At 39.7% G+C, this 26,291-nt stretch overlaps 2 protein-coding genes across 30 annotated transcripts; one reads left to right on the top strand and one right to left on the bottom strand.

The window, feature by feature from the left end:
• Positions 1-406: 406 nt before the first annotated feature.
• On the bottom strand, positions 407-19,397 carry HNRNPK (heterogeneous nuclear ribonucleoprotein K). Of its 27 annotated transcripts, none has more exons than XM_085530344.1 (17): positions 18,975-19,056; positions 17,891-18,545; positions 17,122-17,201; positions 16,925-17,013; positions 16,066-16,163; positions 14,652-14,708; positions 13,107-13,150; positions 12,129-12,201; positions 11,481-11,594; positions 10,367-10,495; positions 9,645-9,949; positions 9,258-9,312; positions 5,561-5,611; positions 2,465-2,486; positions 2,305-2,387; positions 1,792-1,961; positions 407-926 (listed from the first exon to the last, which is right to left on the bottom strand). In XM_085530344.1, exons 4-17 carry the CDS (start codon positions 16,971-16,973, stop codon positions 893-895), a joined length of 1,284 nt encoding a protein of 427 aa, XP_085386470.1. In that variant the 5' UTR covers positions 16,974-17,013; positions 17,122-17,201; positions 17,891-18,545; positions 18,975-19,056; the 3' UTR covers positions 407-892. The 27 variants fall into 27 exon arrangements, 25 of the variants coding, with proteins under 25 accessions (XP_085386470.1, XP_085386471.1, XP_085386475.1 ...); XM_085530345.1 differs by having other exon boundaries at positions 18,330-18,545; XM_085530349.1 differs by having other exon boundaries at positions 407-865; positions 18,330-18,545.
• Positions 19,147-25,150, top strand: RMI1 (RecQ mediated genome instability 1). 3 transcript variants are annotated; one of them, XM_085530330.1, is made up of 2 exons: positions 19,147-19,308; positions 20,501-25,150. In XM_085530330.1, the coding sequence occupies exon 2, from the start codon at positions 20,506-20,508 to the stop codon at positions 22,381-22,383; it is 1,878 nt and encodes a 625-aa protein (XP_085386456.1). In that variant the 5' UTR covers positions 19,147-19,308; positions 20,501-20,505; the 3' UTR covers positions 22,384-25,150. The 3 variants fall into 3 exon arrangements, with proteins under 3 accessions (XP_085386456.1, XP_015704691.1, XP_085386457.1); XM_015849205.3 differs by lacking the exon at positions 19,147-19,308 and adding an exon at positions 19,485-19,522; XM_085530331.1 differs by lacking the exon at positions 19,147-19,308 and adding an exon at positions 19,921-20,036.
• The last annotated feature ends 1,141 nt before the right edge of the window (positions 25,151-26,291 follow it).

Raw genomic sequence — 26,291 nt, 5'->3', positions numbered from 1 at the left:
CATTTCTAAGTGTTACTTGCATTAAGCGAGCTGTCTAGGACCAGTGTGCTTTACCACTGCTTTACTCAGTGACATCACAAAGTTTTTAAATATTTTATTGATATACTGTCACCAATATACAGAGGTACTGCGGAGAGGGCCAAACACTTGCAGAAAGTCATTTTACACCAAGTTCACAGGAACATTTTTGCATTTTCTCCCCAAACAGCAAAGCTGAGCCATTGCTTTCACACAGTATCATCAGGAAAATCCCGCATAGCTCCATCTATATCAAAGGAGCACAAAAGCAAGCTGAACAGCAAATCTCACTTATGCATTTTCTCCTTAGGGGCGGGGGGAAAAAAAAAGGGTGTATTGATTTTAGACATCACCTTATTTATATCTAAAGAGAGATGACCACCAAGAATAGGTTCACTAGATTTATTGAAAAATCAAAAATGTTTCTTACAAAAGAGCATTACATTCTGCACGCTGCTCTCAAAGGATGCCAAGGACACGTGGACTACCAGTATTATCCCCCTTCAAAAGGTACAGTGTACATAAAAGCAGGGTGTTCACAACAGTTACAAAGAAACATTAGAGTTTACCACCAACAGTGAACAAAAATGATATTCACTCTCTCTGCTGTTTCAAAACTTCCATGTTAGTCTCGCGCGCCCTTTCCCTCCCCCAAAATATTTGTAAGGAACTAAAACATTACATCTGGTGGACAGCAAAGATTCCACTACACCTCAAATGCAGAACACCTATGAAGCAGAGGAATGTTGGCTTTTTAAACAGAAGCAGATAAAAAAAAAAAAAAGGTTGCAGGACTCCTTCAGTTCTTCACTAGTCTTAGAAAAACTTTCCAGAATACTGCTTCACACTATAAAAAAGAAAAAATAATCTTGCATTAGAATCCTTCAACATCTGCATACTGCTTCACACTATAAAAGAAAAAGAAAAAAGCAGGTATTAGAATGATTGACCATACATCTTGCATCAACATTTACAATGACATTCTTAGAACAGATTACATTTCAAAACTTGTAATACATTAAAAATAGTTACAACAGATTAACTGCTAGTAATTATCTATATACATATATATATATTCACATATACAAATATTTCAGGCACACTTAGGTATTAGTGATCTAAAGCCCAACACTTAAGTTAAACATTAAAATCTACTACAACAGCTAACGTTAATAAAGCGAAACGTAGCAAATTATATCTGAAGCTGTTATTTGTATTTGGCAGAAATGACAAAGTAATGCTAGCACGGTGTGAAATGCTGCTTAACAGCACCAAATTGTCCTGATTTCAACTTGTCCTGTAGAGGCATGATCTGTGCCATATGGCAGACTGTGATTTGTTGTCAATTTAATTATCTAAAAACAACAAAATCACTAGTCTTCCACACAGAACCAGACCAACATCCACCGTAATCTTCTACATTTTTCTACAGGCTCTATGTAATTTAATGCATGTAGTTTGGTTTTTGGTTTTTTTTTTATTCTATTATTATTATTTTAATTTTTTGGGGCAGCAGTTTTCACCAGAGAAATGAGAGGACTGCTTCGTTAAGGTGTCTTCCAGCAAATTAGTTTAGAGGATGTCTTCATTTTAGTTAGAATGGAAAACAGAGGAGAATCAAGGCAGAACTACCACTGGAGAAGTTAGGTTCAAATAGTTACTTAAAACCTGCCTTCCAAGAACGTCTATTACAGAGAAGAAATTTAGAATTTACCAGGAAAACATAAATCAACTTAAAACTAACAGTGAGAACAACATTAAACCTCAACTTGCCTGTTCTGCAGTAAATATTGTGCATTTTGTATCTGGTCCTGTGTTCCCGTAATAGTTATAATCCGATCTTCTGAGCCTTCTAGTGGTTCATCAATTTTGATTGAAGCTCCAGACTCATGCCTTATTTGTTTGATTCTCTGACCTCCCTTTCCAATAATAGATCCTGCCAGCTAAGGGAGAAAGCAAAGCACTCATTTACTGATATATCTTGACATAACAACTATTAGAAAAGTCACAGCAGTGTTTGATTTTAATTTTAAGAACTTTTTTTAAAGTTCTTTAATTTTAAGAACTGCTAGGGCAGCTTCCCCCTTTACAGTCTCAAAACATTCCCCTTTGCAATACCAAGTACATAAATTCAGGTGGGATAAAATTGGGAGAACTGACTCATCATTTGAAAAAGAAGTTACGTGGGCCATTTCTATTATTCAATATTAACTATTAAAATTGTTCTGAGTGTCTCTGTGACTTTATCTTAAAGAAACAAGTTAGAAGAAAAACCATTTTACTTACATCTTTGGGAATTGTTACTTGTGTTGTGATGATAGGTCCTCCAAGATCCCCATATGAACCACGACCCCCTGCATAAGAATAGTCTGATTTAAATGTATGTATCAAGCCCTTTGATAACTTCATAATTAGTTATGTATTAAGGTTCTGTATAAAAACTTACCATATCCAGAGCCACCCTCAAACTGCAACAGAAAGAGAAAAAAACACTTAACTAGTGGATAGCCATGCTTCATTAACATGTTTGCATTTTAAGTAACACACTGCTAACTCTGAGCCCATTTTATGCAGAAATCTCAACCCCACCCCACCCCCCACACGTTACTAGCAATATAGAGGTGTAAAAGTATACCAGCCATCTTTCCCCAGAAAACCTCTGATGGCAAGATGAAACAAAAGGGGAGCAAATCTCATTAACTTCTTGTCCTGCCCTGTCAAAACCTCAAGGACACAAGACAGAAAAAGACATTAACAATCCAGACATAGCAGTTTTCCAAGCAATCTTTTCTAATTCAGCTGCTGGTAGACAGCTTGATGCCTACCTAACTTTCAAATCAAGAGATGTGAGAACAGCTTCATTAATATTATCGATGTAGTTCAGGAGAGACAAAAGCTTCATTTTGGTGACCAAACATTTGCCACTGACTGTCAGCCTTCTGACTTCATTCATCTATATCTTAAAACACAACTCAAATCTAAATACAGCTCTCTAACTTGTCTCTCAATTATGCCATAGTTTTTTCTTTCTTAAAACAGATAGTCATGACACAAATTACTTCTGTTCTGCTATAACACCATGCATCAAATCCAAATCCCTGTAATGATTTTAGGATTCAGACTGGTACTTGGTATCCAAGTGTTTAATTTCATTTAGAGCATTCTAAATGCACAAACCCTCATTTTATTCTTTTCCTATGAAAGCAGTTCTCTAGAGTTCCGTTTCTGGAATTTTGCTGCTGGAATGGCCTGTGTAAGAATAAACAAGAGTTGCTTCTGTGCCCAGATAAAGCCAGTTCCAGCTGTCTTCAAAACAGACCCACTGCTGGAGAGAGTTGAACCTAACAGCATATTCTGTGGCACTTCTGTTATACCATATTTAAGAAAGGGAAAAAGATGACATGTATCAGTTGCGAGAGGGATGAGTAAGTAAGGAAAGATGTGACAGAGAGAATACTTCAGATACCAAGGACAGTAGGACTGCAGTGTGGTGGTGTGGGCAGGAAGTGCCCTAGACCACCAGAGCACATTCCTCTGCAGTCTCTGAATGAGATCATCCTTTGCTTCACTACAGTCCCCAGAGGATCATGTGAGAGCCAATACCCATAGAGAGCCTGCACAGGAGATCCCCCTGGCAGGAACTATTGCCCATGTCAGGAGTTAAAAGAGAAACATGTTTTTCTGGTAGGAGCATGTGTCCAGTGGAGGACCCATACTGGAGCAGTCTGTTCTCAAAGGACTGGTACCTCATTGAGAGGTGCCATTCCAAAGAAGCTCATGAAGAACTGCAGCCTTTGCAAAGGACCTGCTCTGGTACAGTTAGGGAAAGATGGTAAACCAGTTCAGGGCCAATATTATGGGGCAAAGGAAAGTGAGAAGAAGGAGTGGCAGAGAGGACCTGTTACGAACTACTACCCACCAAGGCCAATCCTCCCCCACTGAACTGCTTGGGCTGGGAAGGTGTCAGGACTGAAGGACTGAAGTTAAGCTTGGAAAGATGATTTCAGAGGGGAAGGTATTTTAAGTTTAGCGTCTCTGCCTCACCTTTCTTACAGTTTCAAGGGAAAAAGCAACATGAATTTTCCCCAAACTGAGTGACAGCACTTGATAGTTTGTCTCCTTTATCAACCCAATGAGCTTTTTAATTTTACTTTCAGTCTTTGTCTTGTTGAGAAAGGAAAGAAAGAAAGAGCACAGTTGAGACAAAGCCTAGCAGCCAGCTAAGGTCAACCCATTGCAACTACCAGACTGAGAAAGTTGTAATGCAACAAATTTCTCAAAAAGCTATTTATCTTCTACTTTTTTGGAACAATAACACTGAAGTGACTTGCAGCAAATTCTTCAACTTATCACAGAATAGTTGTGGTTGGCAGGGACCTCTGGGTCCATCAGCTCCAACCCTTCCCAAGAATGAATACCCACTGCAAGGTACCCAGGAACACACCCAAGTGGCTTCTGAAAATCTCCAAGGAGACTCCACATTTTCTCTGGGCAACCTTTGCCAACGCTTTGTCACCAGCACAGTAAAGAAGTGCTGCCTAGTGTTCAAAGTGAACCGCTTGCGTTCCAGTTTTTGTCCACTGCCTCTTGTAATGGCTCCGGGTACCTCTGCAAAGTGCCTAGCTTCATCCCCTATGCAACTTTCCTGTAAGTATTTATATACACTGATGAGATCCCTCTCAAGCCTTCTCCAGTTCAAAAAGTCCTACTTCTCTCACCTCTTCTTTAACTGTTTTAGAGTAATCAATATAGCGTAATCACACTGCTTAGCAGCACAGATTATAATACAGCATAACAGAGCTTGTCTTGAGAGTACAATATGTAGGAAAAGAAAAGGCACTGCTTAAGACTTAATTCAGAGAGCAATCAGAGTATCATGCTGCAGATTTAAAAACACATCTCTGCTGCTCTACAGAAGCCTTTTTTTAGACAAAACTGTTATGAAGAAGAATCCTTTCGCATTTCTGCTATTCCTCCCAAGACTACAGGACAGCAAATGAATTTGACAGCAACTAAGTAATACAGCTGCAGTGTTTGTGTGAGGTAACAACTGATGTTTAGTGTCTGCCATCACTTCTGACAATTCCTAGACAGCCTGAAGAACCCTGTCAGAAATTCCCTTCCTAAAACCTGTTGTTCAAACTGAATATTCTCAAATACACAAACAATAAGAGGCAACTTTTAGTATTTCCTATTTGCTATAGGAGAAAGCAACATAACAAAATCAATACAAAATACATATCCTAAATATTTGCAATTATAATGCATCAGTTATGGATTAAACACTACTGTTTAAAACATTGAAACAGGTTATAAAAGATACACTGGATTCCTCTCTTCTGGCCGTACTGCTACATTCTTTCATATTTCTATTAGCAGAACATGTACGTGACACACTGTTAGGACAAGTTGCCAGTTCCGAGTCAGAAGATTTACCATCTTCTATGAAAGCTGCCACTGGCTATATTCAAGCTCAAGAAAAACCAATATCACTTAACCAATTCAACAGAAGCTCTTGGAAAAAAAGACCAGGGACACTCACCAGCTCTGGTGGCTGCATGTCATCACAGGCATCTACATGACACTGCATCATCTTCCACACAAAACATAAGAGGAAGAAAAGAACAGGTGTAAGGCCATGTCTTAGAGCCTTAAAGGTTAGTTGCAACCAAACCCAATATAAGCTGGTACCACGAAACACTTTTCTGAACTACCTGTAGTACAACAGAGATGAAAAAGTACAAGGCTTAGACAAATTACAAGACTTGTTACCTTTTACTTTCAACTTAAGAGACCCCTAACTGGTCACACTCACTACTACTGCAGTGCAATGTATTTTCTACATAAGTAGACAGACAACAGCAAAACATAGAGACTGTTCTTTTTATCCTGTATGTTTTTAAAAATGTTTATTAATGCTAAACTATCCGGGATCACCTTGATGCCAGAAGGAGATCAAGGACACTGCTTCTCATGTAACTAATTTCTGTTTACCTAACATAACCAGTTTGTTAGTAATATACTGCTTCCTACCTCCACTAGAAATTTAATTATGTTTTTACAACACACAGTATATAGTACTTTCAGAATTCTATAGGAAGCACTGAAAAACATTAATGGGAGATTGTAAAAATATAGTTTCCAAAATACTACAAAGGCATGGACCTGTGCAGGGTTAAAAAATGACATGTAACATGGAACACCAACAGCATACAGATTGAAAGTTCACCTGCACATTTTAAAAACAGCTGCTAAAACCCTAGCTGCAAGGTCTTAAGACACATAACCAAATCCTCTGGTCTAAAGACTTACTGGTGCTAATGACTTTTGGTACTAGAATGGAAATCTGATGAAACACTGTCTGGGTAAGGCAGTGTAAGTGCGGTACATTAATGCATTAATTTTTATTGCTTGTTACAGAAGATGCGTGTGGGCCTCATCAATGCCAAAACCTGTTATTCTAACTTTAACCCATCCTAGAAATTTTCATTTTTTTCCCTTCTTAGGTAAATAAAAGAGATGTCAAATATTCTTCCTTTACTGTTTTTCCACGTAGTTTGTGTCAAACATTTTAAACATGAATAGTATTTGCATTCAGAAGTGTATGAACTTTTACTGCAGTGTTTATACAGGAACATATGTATACTCACTGTATGGGAAATTGGTAATCACAGCTTGAACCTGATTAATCAGCTGAGGCAAGTATTGGGTCAGCTGTGGGACCCAATACTTGGGACCCAGGTGAGAGTTATTTAGCTGTGCTCCTAGAAGGAATGGAGCTTGTCTCCACCTCCTCGAGACCTCATTTAAGGGCTGACCACCACTAAGGCAGCATCTCTTGGAAACTGCCTCAGTGTTTCCCAGTGAAGGCATCCATATCTGTGAGTTTTTCCCTATAAATAACCTTTTGAATATCTGTTACTATCTTTGTATCATTCCACCTTACACTCACATTCCAAAGTTAAAAAAAAGAACTAGGAATCATCTGAAGGAGCATATTACCTCAACAGTGGAGATACACTCCAAGAAAGTTTCTGAAGATGCAGCATATTTAAGAAATGCATTTCATTTTAATTCTCTACAAACGTCAATTTATAATGTTTACTATAATATAAATTATCAGTTAAGCTAAAGTAGCTTTTTATGTTTATCCATTTTTCTACCAGTTTGAGCTAAGATGGAGCTAAGTTTCTTCATGGTAGCTTTTATGATGCCATGCTTTAGGTTTATGCTTTAGGTATGTAATAAGAACAACCTGATAATTCTGTATTTTTTATTTTATACTTTAAGTATTTAATTCTGTATTTTATATTTTATTATTTATTTAAAATTTTCCTTTTGTTATGTGCAGTTTTTGCCTCACCTATTGAACTGTCTTCATCTGGATCAACAAGTTCACAGTTTCACCCCCCAGTGCTCCGCCTATCCACAACAGAACAGGAATGAGCAAGTGGCTGTGTGGTGCTTCCCTGCCTACTGGAGTTCATCCACAACCACTGCTGACAGGTTTTTGCGTGCATTTATGTATTTGAAAGAGCCACAGGAATGGGAATGTTAAAAGAAAGAACACATTCAATTTTTTTCCTCAATTGTCAGAATATTTTCATGGTCCAACGGGCTTTTGATCTTGAGTTCTTACAAGACTGAAATGTTTAGTTACTTAAGAGAACTTTTTTTCTGTTCTTCAGAAAAAAACTTCAGATCAGAGATAGTAAGTCAAATGAACCCTTGCAAAAGCAGTGCACAATTACAACTGTAAGCCAGGCTATGCCCCACAGGCAAGGAAAATGAACATTCTTTTAAAATGAAATTTATTTTCACCTCAGAATTTACAAGGCTGTCGATGCCTTCTCAGCATCCCAAAAATACATGGTTCAACATTTAGTCTTAATGGTCTTTTAAATACTACAAATTTGCTCTTTTTCTAGAAATCAGAACTAGTAAAATAAGACTCTTTACATTTAACATCTCTGAGATTTTGGAGATGTCTGCCTGAGAAGAGCATCTACACAATAAATAAGGCAGTGTTTTTGGTCTATGAAAATGAATAGACGGAATTCCACTTTCATATGGACACTCAAGTCAAGAAAGTAAAGGTCAATTTTCAGATTAACAGACCAAACAGGAATCCATACAGTTTTTCTATTCTAGCTGGAAGGAAACAAAGCTAGAAGACATTTCCACTTGGGAATGAATAGAGCTAAGCAAGACTAAGCTAACCCAGATACCTGAGAAAGGGCAAGCTGCCATGTTTATATGTATTTGTGGTCAGCTTCATGAAGTGTAAAAACACAAGAACTCATCTTTGACAACCTATATATAAATAATTATTTTGGTATATTTTTTGATTCTTCTAGTTTATTAGGACATTAAGTAGTGTAGGCAACACTTTTTACTATCTGTTAAGTACAAGACTTAAATTTCAACACTTCTAGTGAGCATGCAGCATTTTTCTAACATGTACTTCCAGAAACTCTTACTGCCAGAAGGAAGAGATGCGTAAAACCCATTTATTGATACTTCCTCTTTATTTCTTCTTCATTCATTAAAGGATATTTTTTAAAAACTTGAAAAAAAAAAAGTCTCATCTCATCTCACCTGTCATTTTAAGAAAGGTACCCAACAAAGCTAAATTAAAAAAAAAAAATGTTACCACAGACAGCTATGATTTTTCTTCCTGTTACAAGTACAGGAATCTATTAGAACTACAGGTGATTGCTGGAGAAGCTGCATGTCAGGGTAGTTTTTAAAGTTTCCATAAACTATGATTCCGCCTTCTTTCCCTTTCCCTCCTGCCCCAAGCAGATACTAGCACTAATATGGTTTAATGTTTTTAATTTAGTAAAACAAAGTTAGTAAATAAAATATAAAATACAATTGATTTTAGTTGTTTTTTTTTAGCATGTGTGCTAAGACTGCTTTCATGAATAACATGTTTTCTTTGCTTGAAAAGCCTATCATCTCCTGTTTCTCAAATTTTCTCTAAAAAGAAAATCTAAAAGAACATCACTGTATAAAAACTTGCAGGATAACACACAGTAGAACTTGCTGTGATACTGATGGGAAAGGGGGGCAGCAGGGGAAGTTAAGTTTATTGTGCAACATCTCCTCAGTATTCCTTTTGAGGAGAGACTGCTCTTACAGAGAAAACACTACACAAGTATGTTAGCAACAGCACCTTTCAGCTAAGTGCTGAATTGAGCTTATAAAATGCAACAATGTGAATTTTAAACTCCTACCATTCCATCGTAACGGTCTCCTGGTCTGCCTCTTCTGTCATAAGACATCAGATCTCTGAAATGAAAAACCATCACATAAATCACATCATAAACTGGTTTCTTACATTCTCATCCAAATTTTCATATTCATGATTTTCATGCACCTTAAATCGTAACTACTTTAGCCACGTAGTGAATGACATAAAGAACCCTACAATGGCCACAGTTCTACCAGGCTGCATGCTGCAGTACACAAAATAAATTCCAATGCATTTCAAAGTACTTCAAAGGAATATATACAAACTTCTGTAATCACTACTAGAATGGAAGTGCGAAGCAAACACTGGAAATCTGAACACAATTCAACACAACTAGAGTTTCATAGAATGTATTTATGCAACAACTTACCCGCCACGAGGAGGTGGTGGAGGAGGAAGAGGAAGATTACGAGCTCTGCTGCCACCTCTGCCACCACGACCTGGTGGAGGTGGTGGAGGTCCTCTACGAGGGCTCATATCATCATAATCTCTTCTCGATGGAGGCATAGGTCGCCCACCACGGCCAGGAGGCATTCGATCAAAACCTCCTCTCCCACGCATAGGAAAGCCCACTGGACGTCCCCTTCTATCATCAAACATAGTGAAGCCACCGTAGTCATACGTTTCATCATAGAAGTTGGGATCATAAGGCTGTGCCCGTCCTTTTATTGGAGACTAAAATAAACAATCAAGAAGTTAACACCATTGTGATTAGCATATTTAAATATATTACATGTTCAGAAGTGAATTTATGTATGTACATCTTATTTTTGATTTCACAATACTTGTTAAGAAAGGAAGAGGCAACGAGTTTCCTGTAAACGTAACGATGATAGAGGAACTGCTATTATCAATTGCCTTGATTTTTCAATTTTTGCATTATTGTTAAGTGAAACATGAATGATGTCCCACTAGTACAAAAACTGCTTAAGTGCATCCTGACTCTGGAAAATCTCAGATTCCAGCACTTTGCTACCAGAAAAGTAGGAGGTACTGAACTCAAAACAGAAACTGAAAGATGTAATGTTCCAACCAAGTGATTCCTATTGCTCAAGAATGCCAAAAGAAAAAATCAAATGTAATAAGCATTACCTCAGAGATAAGATCCAAAATAATCTTGATACATTCAACAACTCTATCAGGTTTTCCACCAATAAGCACCACTCTGTCAGTTGAATGAGGACAACACTCTTGGAAGAGCTTAATGGTGGTCTGAGTGTTCTATTGAAAAGAAAATACAAAATTCTGAAATATTATTATTTCAAACAACTTTATAAACTCAATGAAAATAAATTGGGTATGAAGCCCACTAAAATACTTTTAAATAATCAACTCAAAAGGCAATTGAATTTCTAGTTATTTTACGTACTTTCTTACTTTTGAATTCTCACAATAAATTTAATTTTAGGAATGTATATTTTAAAGCCCTAAAATTATTATTTTTGTATTAAGAAGAAAAAAGTTCATTTTTTTTCTCCATTGTTATTTATGGCTAACGTATACCATCACTGAACTAAATACTAACATAAAAATCACACATCCTTTGCAAGCTTATGGGTCTTATTAACTTTCACTTGTCAGGAAAACATGATTTGGATATTACTGCATTGTAATATAGCAATGTTGCCAAGACTACATGCCTAGCCACCTTGCCTTCTCAACATACACAGACTTATCAGCTTGTACCTGAACTGATTTGAAACTGCCTCACACAATACCAAGAAAGGATAGAGAACAAAGGTCTTTTACGTTCATAGAGACCGTTAGTTGTTTTGAACAAAACCTTCATTCCTTCAGTGAAAGAAAGTAATGGTCTACAAGTTTTAGATAGATATTCAAACATCTATTGCATTATCATCATGAGTGTGCGTGGAAATGGATTCACTTTAAATCATTCTGAATGCCCAGCCACTCGCTCCAAGGAATCTAGCCTATACAGTAGATCCTTCCAGGCACGGCGAACTTCTTAAATTTAGAAATGTACTTTATAAACACTACTGTACCAGTAACACTGCTTAAAAGCTTGAAGTACTAGGCTCTATTATTAATCATCTCTTTATTTCTGAATGTTTCCAATAAAAATCTCAGGATACAGAAATCACACGCACCATGGTAATAAGGAACTATCCAATAGAAGATACTTACACCTTATGAACACATAACACACAGAACAAAAGCCAAGTCTTGGGAGAATGGGAAACATTACCTCTCTGAGTTCTTTGATTTTAGCACCCTTGACACCAATAATTCCTCCTGCCAAACTCTGATGAATAAGAAGTCTTAACTCGCAGTCAAAGTCGCTGCCTTTGTAGTGTTGATACTGTCAGAAATATATGTTAGAGAAGAAAATAAGACAATTTTTTTTCCTCCAAAGATGATAGTATGACATAGTCAACTGCAGAACTGTAACCCTTTATTTCCTTTGATGCGACAGTATCTTGCCTCAACATAAACTGATGTCATCTTCCTTACTTCTTTTATGACACTGCATAACTTTCTGTAATAATTTCAGAAGATGGTAAACAGTGCAACAAGCTCACAAAACCAAGGCAGGGTACAAATAAGAATACAAGTACTTCGAACTGGAAAAAGTTAGAGGAGACAAGTGTTCTGAAAGCAAGAAGAAGGGAAAGGCTGCTCCAAATATTCACTTATAATTTAGAGACCACTCTTTCTGCCACCTACCAAAAGAAAAGATGTCAACATGTAGTTTGAGGGTGGTACTCCTTCTTTAAAAGGCTTTTGTTTTGTATTTTCTAATTTAATGTATTAAGAAGTGGCAAATCATCTAGAATTATCTCATTTCAAAAGCAAATCTTGTTGGTCTAAGGAATAAAAACATTAAGAAACTCACCTCTTCTAAAGTAGGGATAATCTTCTTCAAGATTTCTCCAATTGTCTCTATATCCGCACTTATACTCAAGATGCTGCCAGAACCCACAGTGCCAGACGATACAGAGAAGGTGAAAAGAAGAAGCAGAAGTAAATTTTTTATTCACAATGATACGAAAAATTCTAACAAGATTTACTGCACTGAAGAACTTAGTGAATATTCCCCAAATAAAGTAAACCTGTTTTCTGAATTCAGAACACATGCATCTTTGTTTACAGCCAATACATATGCATGATAAAATTAGGTAGGTCTTGCAGAGAGACAGAGAGAGATAGAAAGAGAGAGAGAATGGGCTTTTGGAAGGGCTCAGATTAAGTGGGCAAGAAATTGACGCAGAACTGAAAGCAGAAGTGAATATTCATGTTCCCCGCCACCACTAATTTAGGATTCCCTCGCTGTTACATTTGTAAAACTGGCACACCTTCTCGTAGTATAAGTGGGGATATGCAAGTGGTGAACACTGTATCTGGAGTAAGGTTATGATACCAGTTAGAAATTAGATTACTAATGGGCTCTGCAAGAAAACAAATACAAATGCAAGACAAAAAAGGACAATACAAATGAGAAGTGAAGGAAAGTGAACCAGAGTTAGCATTTCATCAGAAATAATTATGAACAGGCAATGTTGAGGGAGCAAGGTGGGCCACAAAGACAGAGCGAGAGACTACTTTGAAACAATTTGATTTACAATGCAGCGAATATGCAACACTTGAAGCTGTGCTCCTTCCATTGAAATAAAATTAGTGGATTGTTTGGGTGGGCAACTCACGTAAAAGTTCAGTGACAAAAAAGACTTAATGGGGAAAATAAGACAGAAAACTTGAAAAAAAAACAATACACCGTCTATAAGGGGATACTATTTAATTATATAAAGGCAGGTAATAAAATACATTTCTCTCTTTCTAATCAGGCAGTGAGGCATAAACTGTTGGGACATACCGCTCGGGGCCACTGCTGTCTGGGACTGAAACACTGGCATTGTACTGCATTGGTCATTGGCGTTCGTGGATGTTGGCATTGGGCATGGGTATTCAATCAGAAGTTGTCAAGTATGGTACCCGTTTGGCAACGAGCACATTTTTGGGCATAGCCAACCAGGGTTTTCACATGGGCGTTCAGGGGCGGATGGGCCAACGTCATGGTGGGCAACGCAGGGGCAAGACGATCCAGTACATGGGCAACGGAGATATATGGCCAAAAAAACAAGGAGAGGGAAAAGGGGGAAAAGCAATAAATTTTAATTTAATACAAACTATACTCATTACTCTCAATTAATGAAACAAGCTTACGTTGTTCTGAAGGCTAACACAATAACGGATTGCTACAATGACTGCGGCTTACCAGTGTGGACCTTAAAAATGAGTCACTCTATCTGACTGAACTAACTTTTAACATACGATGTTTCAGTATCAGGCTGGTTCATGAGGGCAGACACAAAACCTGTCAAGACTGATACTACGAAGACCTTGGGCAAATTGGGAATGTTAGTTTTCCAGACCAGTCTAAATTATCTGGATTTCGGTGATGTATTATTAAAAAAAAAAAAAAAGAAGAAGAAGAAGGAAAAAAAAACCAAAAAAGAAAAAAAGAGAAAAAAATAAATAAAAACGAGAAAACCACTAGCTGCCAAAGAGAGCGTATGTATGATTCCTGACCATTTCAGCTTAAACCTACTTGCTGTATTTATGACCTTAGGTGGAACAGATTTGTACTGAGACGTCGCCAAATACTGTGTTGAACAGAGTTTTGCTTCAAAGAATTGTTGAAATTGTAGTTGATGTTAAGTACAGGAGTGTAAACAAATAGAATTTAAGAAGCGTTGCCAAGTTTTATAAATACATAACATTAATGCTGAACATGTGTCTAATCAGAAGAGTCAACCCACTATAAAAAGTGAATAAACATTTAAGTCATGACTGCTGAAAAATGTTTCTAAGTAATACAATCGTGTTTCTCTACTGTTCTGTGCCCATATTTTAATCAAGTAAACTTAACATTAATCCTTCTGTGTTTTATGTGCAAGCTGTTAAGGAATGGACAGACCATTTTCCTGTTTTGTTGTGTGTTTGTTTTTGTTTTTTTGGAAGGAAGTTAAAGAACTCTTCTATCACTGGGTTATGCCAGCCACTTGCAATGGTTTCAGCAGCACCATAATTGATTCACACATATGGGAAATGGTAAAATTAAGGGTTTTAAGATTTATCAGTATTTATCATCAGGATGTTAACTCAGTTGTAGTGTGTAATTCAGTGGAATTCTATTCGAAAGGAAAGAGGTTTTTCAACACGAACCTCTTCTCCCACAAGTCAAAATGGGCTTTAATTACTAGGTTTCCTACTCTAACAACCTACAAATAGCTTGCAGCTAGACTACTGGTGTCTAGAGTCGAATTGCTCCCATTTCCAAGTATGAATGTAACCAAGCTTTCGATGTAGTGTTCTGAAAGAATTGGTGTTAAATTAGTTCAAACTCATATATACTCACGTCTGTACGAAGTGCCTTAATATTTTTGCCACCTTTTCCAATCACTGCTCCAGCGTTCTAAAAAAGAGTTTTCAGAAGTCACGTTTTGCCAACAACTCTGAATTTCAGAATAAGAATCATGTATCTACTTTCATATTACCCTGCTGGCAGGGGGTAAAGGAGCAGGAGGTACCCTGCTGTTTTGAGTTTGAAAGGTTTGGATCAAATAAAAACAAACAAATAAATGTTGTCCATAGGAGAAATACCAACAGCTCTAATATATTCTAAGGGAGAAACATTTCATTTGGCAACTAATATTATTTCAATTCAAAATTTCTGTCTCTAGACAATTCTGCATACGTTAGAGCTACCTCACAGTTAAGACTACAAGTTTAAAAAAGTGGATTCTATGAACATCAGCATTTTCCCTAATTTAACCTTTTTTTTTTTGGTTGTTTTTATGTAATGTTCACAAATTTCACTCTTGCACTCCAAATGATTCTTGATAATTTTAAGAGTTTCCTCTGGTTTACATCTAATTAAGTCAACTGACTTTTCAGAGTGGTACATTTGGCAAAAAGCAAAGATGACAGAAAACAATTACCAACTTTCTGAAAGTTTCTAAAGAAGCATCAGAAGTAAACTAGCAGAGTTAAAAGAAAATTAATTACAAAACTTCATTTTTATTTTTTCTCTAGGTTATTTCAAGTACAACATGCAGTTCATACCTGGGGCTAACAGCACACAAACATTTCCATGAAACCTGATTACTGGTCAGAAATGCTGCACAGAGTTCAGATATTTCCCCGTGCCAACACAAAAGACTGAGATACTTCAGACAACATATATTATCCTTAACAACTGTAAGCAGTAGAGGAAATTCATACATAGCAAGTTTACAGCAACAATTTACACCAGTGCATGAAGCTATTGCAATCCCTAAAGCATTATTCCCACATTTTTTTCTTGCCAGTGCATTTAAACAGATTTAGGAAATCTGTCAGTGAAAGTCATTAAAATCTCAAGAAGGTCTCATCACAACTCCCACACATGATTAACAATTTCTGGTTGACCATTCTCTAACTGCTTCCTTTCTGAATACTAACATACAGTCACACAACCCTTTCCCCCTCCTCCAAAGTAACAATCCACTCAAATGCAAGAAAAGCAGAAGTACGTTTCTGTTGTTCTATTACTTCAGAATTTGTGTCTTCTATAAATAAACCTGCAGATTCTCAAAAACTTACCCTTTGAACAAATTACTGAAGAAAATTCCATCACAATAGTCTTACCACTACCTATGCACACTGAGAACCAGTTCTATTTACATTAAATAAAGCATGTTTTTAAACCTATGTCCCAACTCACACTTCGTCAAAGCTGTCCTGAACAACACTAGAAGCAATAACAGAGCAATAATAAAAAGACAGCTTACTTTGCTTTGAAGCAGGATACGTAATTCCACCATCTCATCTGTATTCCGAGATCTTTTGAAGGCCTGTTCTTCCTCCATATCTTCTGCAGGACGTTTGCCTGTAGAAAGGTCCATAGGGGGGAAATACAAATATTTATTTAACTTTCTAAGTCAAAACAAAATGAAACAAATTTCAAGTTTTTCCCCTTTCTAACACATTATTTCCTATCAGCCCAATTGCTGACGTCCACTCTCAGCATCCATAGCAAGTCTACAGGTTGTAAAAACCTGTAAAATATGTTGTAAAAACTTGTAAAAAATCTGAAATTATCAGCCTGCATCAGTTATTGAGATCCCATTTAAAAACCTCAGAATCATGACTTAAGTGACAATACTATACACTTGGTTGGTGACACATTAGCAACATGGTGTTTAAAACAATACAGCATCACCTGCCCAGTAGTTCCTCCTGCAATTTACAAGTGGGAAAAACCTTCCAACCAAGAAGTTCAAAGGTAGCTCATCCAACACTGAAATAATGGTGAAATAACAGGAAAGCAGCATTTCAAACACTGTTTGGAAAAACTGGCATGAATCAACTCAGCACTACCTCCCTAACTTCCTGCAATGCAAAAATACTGTTAAGAAACACTACTGATATTTTTACACAGCCTCAGACATTTAGGCAATATCCAAAGAAAAATTATCCTTTCATGCTTAAAAAGTAAGTCAGACAGAGCTCGGAAATGGATTTAATGCAGAATGCAAAACTAAAGCTGATAAATGCTTATTTCATACAATTTAAAGCATTACAAGATGTTTAGAAACAATGAAATTATAAAAGCCTTATTAAAAAAAAAAAATTCTTTAAAAAATTTACCATTTGTCTCTGTGTTGGTAAAGGTCTCCTCCTGTTGTTCAGTCTCCATTACCTTTTTTTCTTAGGTTGGCAGGCAAAAACAGGCAATTCTGTTGAAGAATAAAAGAGCTAGCATACCTATTTCATAAAAAGGTGAATTGTGCATTATATTGAAAAGATAGCAAAAGCAAAGATAAATGCCTGCTTCAGGAACTTACCGCTGCTATATATCCTTCTGGAGAAAAACCTTAAGTATTCTGGGCGGGATCAAAATCCAACAGCCTATCACTTCCAAAACCTACGAAAACAGCATCAATGAGTTGAGACTCCCCTTGCTTCCAGCTATGATTATCGCAACATCCAGAAAAAAAGATGTCTGACCCAAGATTATGCTGTAAAGCTCTTCTTTATAAAATGAGAAAAATATACCAAGGCCAAAGACACCACTATGAGGTTATATTAAACAAAACTACAGCCTTACAAATAAACAATTATAGTCTTAAGTATCATAGTTTCCAAGCATTTTATCATATTAAGTAATTACTGTTATTAACTGATTTTCAGATACTTAGACGAATATGATTCCTCTGTTCCTAGCGTTTAATCCTGAACAATATCAAATAAAAACCAATTTATTTATTGTAATTGTTAACATTACTTTTTTTAAATCTCGTGTCAACTAACTAGCAGGCATTTTAATATACCTTCTTTTGTTAAGTCCATCTGGAAATACTTGCAAGCCCAGACAGGAGTAATTTGGCAACGTTAATTTCTTCCAAAACTTAATTTCTACACAGAGCACCACACAACCCACTCGCCTCCCCGGTAACTTATTGTTCAGTTTCCAGCAACTGTCTGACAGACTGGTTTACACAAAGGAAAACAGGGAGGCGAGCACAACTTTTTAGAGGCATTCCCAGCACGTTGTTAACTTGTTAAAATCGCACTGTAGGGGACAGGCGGCAGCAGCGCCTTCCCGGCCTTTACCTTGTGTAAGGAGCCTCAACCAGAAATTGCCAAAATGCTATTATGAGGCGAAAGAGATTTTTACAAGGTTCAATCAGCCCATCTGAACACCGATTATTCTACTTCCCACCATTCCAAGAACTTCAGCACCGCAGGGAAGGGAATGAAATATCTTGGTTCAGAGCTTAATCTCCCCCGGCCTCCTGTACTGATCGCCCACACCAGATCTCCCCCGTCACATGTACTTAAGATGCTCTTCGCTACAGTGCCTGCTCTGTAAATCGAACCGGTGTCATTAATTTGACGAACGCGACGTTCTTTTAAGCACACAGAGGATAAAGCGTCCACGGGCGGCCGCATTTGCGACCGTAACCCCGAGAACAGCACCGGGAAAGGCCGCAGCGGTTCCGTTCCGCTCTTCCCTTGCCGCCCGCTTCCCAGGCAGCCGCCGTTACGTAACCTGCAGCCCGAGCCGCAGCTCCCGGCGGCGGCGGCACGCAGCAGAAATGGCGGCGGCTGCAATGGCGCCTGCCCGCTGCTAGGCGGAGCCGACGGCGGAGGAACCTCCACCATGCGGTCGCACGGAGATCGCTCCCCACCCGCCCGGGGGAACACAAAGAAGGCGGCCGGCGACTCTCGTATCGCCGCCCGGGACGATGTGGCAGCAAGCGGAGATCTGGAAAGAGACAGGCGGCAAGCGGGCAGTACCGCCTCGTGCCGAGGCGGCCCCTCGGCGCAGGCTGCGGCCGTCAGAGCCCTCCCCCCGCCGCCATAACTGCCGACAACTCGCCCCGGGCGCAGAGTTACCAAAGGGCGGGCACAGAGAGGAAGCGGCAGCCGCTCCCCCGCCCTCCAGAGCAGCCGCTGCAGTGCCGCCAGCCTCGGCCGCACCGCTCGTGTGGGGCCCCCACAAGCCCTCTCATCCTCCTCACCCCGTTCTCCTCCTCATCTACACCGCGGGACCCTCCTAAATCCCGCGGTCCGCCCGGGCCTTTCGCCTCGCTGTGTCACGGAGGGGTGCGGCCCGGCCTCCCCGCGCCCACCTCCCCCAGCCCAGCGGACGCCCTACCGCCCCACACCGCACCTCGCCGGGGGCAGATGTTACCTGCAGCCGCCGCCGGCCACCGCGCGCACAGCAGAGAAAGGGGAGCAGCCGCCAACGAACACCTCCGCGACCGCCGCCGCCTAACGATTGGCCCCGCCGCGCCCCCACCGCGCGGCCCTGCCACCGCCCCGTTGGGGGAGAGCGCTGCCCGTCAGCGCGGCGGGCGGACCCTGCTCCGCCCTCCGAGTGAGCCACGGCGAGGCCGACCCGGCTGCTCACGGGAGTACAGTGCCAGCCGTCCCGCGCCACACCCGCCGCGCCCCGCTGGTACTCCTACCTGCCGGGCGGAAAAGCGCCCCGGGAGCGGCGGTGGCAGCAGAAACAGCGGGAAACGGTGAATGAGACCGACGGTGCACCAGACGCGCGCAGAGAAAATGGCGCCTAAGAAAACTCCACCTGGCGCCTGCTTCCCGGCGCCGGGACAAGGGAGGGCGGTGGGGCGGGGCTCTCGCGAGGCCTAAAACGGCGCGTGGAGTGGGGCTGTGATTGGCTGTCCCGACGCGCGGGCTTGGGGTAACTCCTGAGCTAGAGCTGGGACTGGGGCTTCGGTAAGTGCGGGGCGCTTCGGAAGTGCCCTGGGGTCTCTCCGCGCCTGCTGGCAGCCCTCGAACACGGCTCGGGCGGTCGCACGTTGGTGGTGCTGTGGTGGGGCCTTAGGGAGCGTGGGGGCAGGTGTTCGTTTATACTGCTGTAGGATAAAGCGGCCAAAACCTGGCACTGTGTATCTTGAATGCCCTGGCAGCTGGGTTTCACTGTGTAGCTCCTTAGGCACCCTTTCTTGGAGATGAAGTACTTGCAGGCGCGATTATGCAGCCTGAATACACACAACTGCTCCCTAAGCTAAGCAGAAGCTGCTGCGGCCTTTTAGTCCTCAGTGATCGTCAGGTGCTGACTGCCCTGAGGTGTCTTCGTCAAACCCTGCCCTGAGGCTGGAGGCAGCAGTGGTGTTTCATGTTGTCCTGTTGTCAGGCCTGAAGCTCTCAGCTCCAGTGCCACAGGAGTGAGCAGGTCTGTGTTGTGGATGGAGCCTTCTGCTTCTGTTCATGCATGGGAGAATGTCAGGTCAGTTCCTGAAGTAAATCCAGTGTTAACAGGAGCACCCAGAAGAAGAAAAGAAAAAGTAAATAGGATAACCATTTTTGTATGTAACTCTGGTCATGAAATCTAAGTTGTTTTGGTCTGGTCTTGCTATGCACAGCAAGAGGGAAACGGTTATATGCTTCTGATTAAATAATCAGGTAAGGACTCACCAAGAAGAGCTGGGTGTTGAAGTCTAAATACTGATCCTCCATGAGCAAATTGCATAGGTTGCTGATGCCAACTGAAGCTTACTTGTTTAAATGTTGGAATTGCATATTTATTTTTAGCATCAGTGGAAGTGTTTCTAGTTGAAAATGATTCTGTGTTGTCACAGAGTAGCTGGGCTCCTAAATGAGAGCAAATTGCAGTGTTATAGAAGTGAAATATATTTTATAAATTCAGCTGTTGTCAGAAGTGTAAATATGTCTTTCTGGATTTTGTTTTAGCTTGAATGAAAATGACTACACCTAATGTCACAGCAAGAGTGGAAACCTGGCTTTCATCCACGTGGCACGTTAAAGTTCCTTCGATATGGCTGGAAGCATGTATTAATTGGATTCAGGAAGAAAATGGTGGTAGTAGCTTAAGTCAAGCTCAAATTAACAGGCAGGTGTTTGAGCAATGGCTGTTTACCGATCTAAGAGATCTGGAATATCCAGTTTTGCCAGATGGCATCTTAGATGCCCCCAAAGGAGAGCTGTCTGGCTTTTACTCCCTGCAGATCGATTCATTGCTTGATGTTAGCCAACCAGCATATTCCCAGTTGCAGAAGGTAAGAGGGAAAAGTACTGCAAATGAAGAGGTAACAGCCAATACTCAGGCATTCCAGAAGCCCTGGGAAGCAAAGCCTACCCGAATGCTGATGCTGCAGCTAACTGATGGGATACATCAAATCCAAGGCATGGAGTATCAGCCAGTGCCTGCCCTCCATAGCAACCTTCCACCTGGAACAAAAATCACCGTGCATGGTAATGTTGCATATCGTCTTGGGGTCCTTTTGCTTAAACCAGAAAATGTAAAACTGTTGGGTGGTGAGGTAGCTGCTCTTCTGGAGGAGTATTCTCAGGAAAGGGTCCTTGCTAGATTACTTGGAGAAGCTGAGAACCCTGATTCTACTGGACAACCTGGTCATGAACAAATTGTTCCAAGTCGTGTGGATGAATTAGGACAAACTCTAGGCCCTTCGGATGAAGAGCTCTTGGCCAGTCTTGATGAAAATAATGACTTTATTTTAAACAATGAAACATCTTTAGAAAGCGGATACTGCAGTAGGACTAACAATTTTAATACAGCCTCAGGTTCACTCACTACATACAATGAAAATACTTTGCAACAGGAATCAATAAATCTTTTGCCTCGTTCAGATGAACAAACTCCGCCTCCTGTGGAGTATGATGATGCCTTTTTAAATGACTTTCCTTTGGAAGATGCCATTCTTCTGGAAGAAGAGATCCAAAGAGAGCTGGAAGAAGTGCCATCAGTTGCAAGGAATGGAAATGTAAATTTAACTACTGAGAGAATTCCACATACATACCAAAGCTCCTGTCGTTCGTCTTTAAATGAAACTTCTGAAAAAGATGATGGATATGAGAGAGAAAAGCCTGTAGACGTTATCAGTGAGCAAAAGAATCTGGGAAGAACGGTATCTACTGAAGATGGAACTGATAATAGTGGCTTTTTACAGTGTAACAGTGTACCTCAGGCCTGCAGCTCGGCAATTGTTCTTTTGGAAAGTCCTCATGAAGAAAGACAGAATGATTTAGGCCTGCATGAGAGCAGCTGTCAATCCCGTCATGCTCCTTACAACAGGCAGTTGAACAAGGATCCTGTATCTTTCTCAAAAACTGATCCAGAAGCAGATCAGCGGGCCAGTCTTTGCAGACCAGAAAATACATGTGATCTTGATTTAGATTGTCCACCTTTCACATACATTTCCCTTCTCCTTGCAAAAAAGCCAGAAACTGTTACAGTTGTGAAAGTGAAGTGTTTTATTGTAACTCTTACTGGAAACCTCTCAAGCAGTAATGGGTCCTGGTGTATAAAAGCTAAAGTTTCTGATGGTTCCGCTTACCTTGAAGTAGATTTTGCTGATGATATTCTTACAAGTTTGATAGGGTTTTCAGTGCCTGAAATGCATATGTTGAGAAAAGATCCAGCTTTGCAACCAAAGTTTAAGGGTGGTTTAGAAAGATGTCAGAAACAATTGATAGATCTCTGTTGTTTGATGACTATAGAGTTCAATCCATTTCAGTCTAAAGCCACTGTCTTAATTCTACAGGATACTGATGCAAGACATCTAGAACAACTGAAGAAACGTTTAAACAAATAACATGTGCAAAGCTGCTGATCTAATGGAAACATTTAAGTTAATATTTCCTCCAAGAAGCTGTTGAAAGTTTAACATTTTGAAGTTAAGTGGTATGCCTTTTCTTTCAGGGAAAGTAGTGGAAAAATGAGAGGAGGGGATGGATTGGTGGGAAGGAATTTAGCAATGTGCTTTTCAGGTGACAGCATTGAAATAAATTTTCAAATAGTTCTGTCTTGATTTAAAACATTCAGATATCATTCTAATTCAGCAAAGTCTTCTGTATTCTTGACTGGTATTCTGTAGGAGCAAATTTTTGTCAGGAAATGAGTAATAAAGAACAAACCTGCTGGTTCTTACTCTTTCTCAAGGATGAATTCTTATGTGATATTTAAAGGTAGTTGTGGAGGAAAGTGGTTGAGTAAATTGAGATAGAATTATTGTTTAGGTGTGAATACTTCTGAATATGCTAGCTTGAAAACTTGAGTGCATAGTGTTTGTGCGAGAGCCTGAAGTATAGAGAAGTGGAAGATTTTGTTCTGAATGTTCAGGTGTAGAAAAACCCAAAAACCTACATATAAATAAATGGGATTTTACAAAACTGTACTTGAAATATTTGGCAATTTAAAAATTATATTTTATTAGCAGAAAAAGAATTATTTCAACCAATAAAGAATCTGTGTTTTGGCATATTCATAATTGCTAATAATTTTGAGCCCAGGCAAACTTATTCATTAGCTCTTACATTGTTTACTAGTCTGATCTTTCCATAGAGTTGTCAAATACTTGTGCTACAAATCTCCTGTATACTTAATATTGGCCTTAATTTTGGTTAAACATTAGTAAACATTAAACTTTTTGTTGAAGACTGTTCTGTCACTGTTAGAGAAAAATATAAGTCTTTTTGAGTGTATAGAGAATGAGAAATATTTTTGTTTGTTTTTGTTCTTCCCTTCTCTTCTTCCCACCCTTTAGCCTTCATTTTATTCTTTGAGATGAGTAGAATTCTGAATTCTTCCAGGAGTAGGGTGAAGACAGTGAAAGTCTGTGCAGTGTTGAGAGTGCTTGTGGAGAATGTAAAATCAGTAGTGAGGAGAGGGATTTTTCATTTGAATTGCCATTATCTAACTTTTTCATAGCCTTTTCTGTTTCTAAACCATGGTTGCTAGAACTTTGGAAGTTGCTGTGAGACTGTCAGTATTGTTTCCCTGCTTTGCCCCCAGTTGAGAGGTTTTCTTTGATAATCCAAGGGACTTAAGGAAAAGTAGAGATAATTTGCTAAATAAGATAAATTGGCTGCAGGTGGAGAAAGGGAAAACTTTGTGAGGCATGGGCCTTTTTATACTTCGTTTCCAACAGCTTAGAACTTCAGAAATTAGAAATTTAGAATTAATTAGAACAGCTTAGAGTTCCCGTGTTGCTTTGCTTCCTCACATTCCCTTTCTCTCTCCACTCTGAAGAGAATCTGAGCAAACCATAGCTCTGTTAGTTGCCTGTTTCTAACCTTATGGTCTGATGGGAGAGTTGTGCATCATTTAGAATTGTAATAACTGTAACTAACAGCAACATATCAAACAAGCAGTGAAATAACTGGTTGGGTGTACTAGTAGTTGGCTCATGCACAATTAACTTTACTGATGATCCGAACCAACGCTGCTATTTCTGATCAAAATGCTTATGTGCTGTGAGTACATGTGATGTATGTATATTGCCTTTGCATGCCAAGAACTGATACATGTCTGTCTTTCAGATAATCAGAATTCTTACAGATCAAATAAGCAAACAGGCTGCAACCTCCCTTGTCTGTGTTAGTGATCAAGTGGAGAGGTGAAAATGCACTTTGCTTGGAGGTTGTTCAGAATTCTTTTACAAGCTGATGAAGATGACAGTCAATATAACTCAAGAGCTGTGTGTAATATTCCATCAGAAAGCAGTTGATGCCCTTTCTGTCTTCTCCTTCACTCTTCCTTAACTGTGCCCTACTTTCTTAAAGGGTATTCACTCTCACAGTAGAATAAAGCTGTAGCTTGACCAAAGAATGTGGCAGGTTTCCAAATAGACAAGGCTACAAAAACAGCTTGGGGACTAGCCTAATCCTTTGGATACAAGTTTTTCCACAATGATGCATGTCCTTGTAACCTGACAACATGGTCTTGTTGAATGAAGGCAGCCTCCTAAAGAAGAAAGCAACAGCAAGTTGTGGTAATATTGTGTTTAAGTGCCAGTTAGTAATGGTAAAGTACTTCCACAAGGATGCTCTGGACTGATTCCATCTAAGAGCGTTTCAGTGACTTCATGCTGAAAGAATGATATTTCAGGTCATATCAGTAGGAGTTCTCATAAAAGTTGAGTGGGGAATCATAACATTTGGTACTAAGCATATTTCTTTGTATCTTGCTATAGTAATGTCAAGTATTTCTGTTTAGAATAAAAACCCAGTAACTTCAGATCTTACTTTGTAGGTAGAAAAGAGTGAATTTCAGTACAGTGTTTCTGAGTTATAATAGTGGCTAGCAAATGTTAATGTATTTACCTGGGAGAAAAGGCAAAAAGGACCTTAAAATGTAAACAGCACTTCTGATTTCAGATCTAATTCTCTGCATTATAGTCCCTGAAGTAATGGAACAGGAGAACAGCAACAATGACAGAAATGGGAGGTAAGGGCAGCCTGACACTGCAATTTTGTTAAGCTCCATAGAAGAGGCATACATTTCCTACAAATCAACTTCTGCTATACGTGTACCAGGCTTCTATATTGGTATGTCCCTATTAAATCCTTTTTCTTAAGGTTTTTTTTTGTTTGTTTTGTTTTGTTTTTTTCTTCCTCCTTCTGCTTATACTGGGTTTTACAGCAGGGCAAAACTGTGGCGTGTTCCTGTCAGAATCTGCTTTTGTTTCTTAGACTGAACAAACTCACTTATACTCTCCAGGGAGTGGTTTGTGCTCCAGTCCCCCTGACCACCTTGGCAGCCTACTGCTGGACGTGCTCCAGTGTTTTTCTTATGCTAGTGAACTTAAAATAGGACACAGTGCTCCAAATGTGGTCTCACAAAGCACTGAAAATAGAGGAAAGATTGCTTTCTTGAAGCTGCTTGCTGCTGTCCAGTAAAGCTTGATATAAGACTAGTTACCTTCACTCCAAAGACACTGTACTCCTTATCTGTCTTGTCTCCTGCAGTGTGCAGTGCTGTCTTTCTGCACATCCTGATAATAGAACTGGGGAAATGTGAGGTTGGGAAGCAGACCTTAACCCTTGAGAAACACGACCTTAAAACAAACAAACACAAACTCACTGAGTACTTCAGTCTTTCCCGTGTAATTTGTTACTAGGTCCTCTCTCTTATTCAATGGTGAGCTCCCATTTATCACTCTCTGAATATACTTACAAAAATCCTTTTTGCTGCTGTGCTTATCCCTGCGTGCTCTCCTAGTGTTCCCCCCAGTCTTCCAAAAGATCCTTCCATGTGCTTCCTTAGTCACATTGAGCTCAGGCAGGGTCTGCCTGCTCAGCTCTCTGTGGCATCTTGGTGTTGGCTGTTTTTGCAGGCCTACTTCAGAGATGTCCTAGGGAAGCAGCTTGTGGGCCTGCCCCAAGCAGGATGCAGTCTCTCACTGCGTCCAGGTAGATCCCTAAGTGAGCTTTGATCTGATTTCCAGAAGCTCAAGAGTTGTCTCTGTTATCTTGTTCACTACTTAAGCATTTTAAACCACACACACTCAAAATCACTCAGCCAGGCCTACCCTCAGGTGTGGTATCTTGAGCTCTTTTCTTTGAGGCTCAGGTCCCTCAGAGCACTGCCTGCCATCTATTCATTGCTCACCTGCCTCTTTTCACCTGTGTGGCTGATGTATAATAGCTGTAAGCTATGTAGGGGAAGATTTTATATTGTAACATTAGTCATCACAATGATGGATTTAAAAGTGCTTTTGTA

The sequence above is a fragment of the Coturnix japonica genome, chromosome Z (assembly GCF_054131305.1).
Source record: "Coturnix japonica strain WE chromosome Z, WE-NBRP24, whole genome shotgun sequence".
Lineage (NCBI taxonomy): Eukaryota > Metazoa > Chordata > Aves > Galliformes > Phasianidae > Coturnix > Coturnix japonica.
Note: the sequence above shows the minus strand (reverse complement) of the source record. Positions and strands in the feature narration are given on the sequence as shown.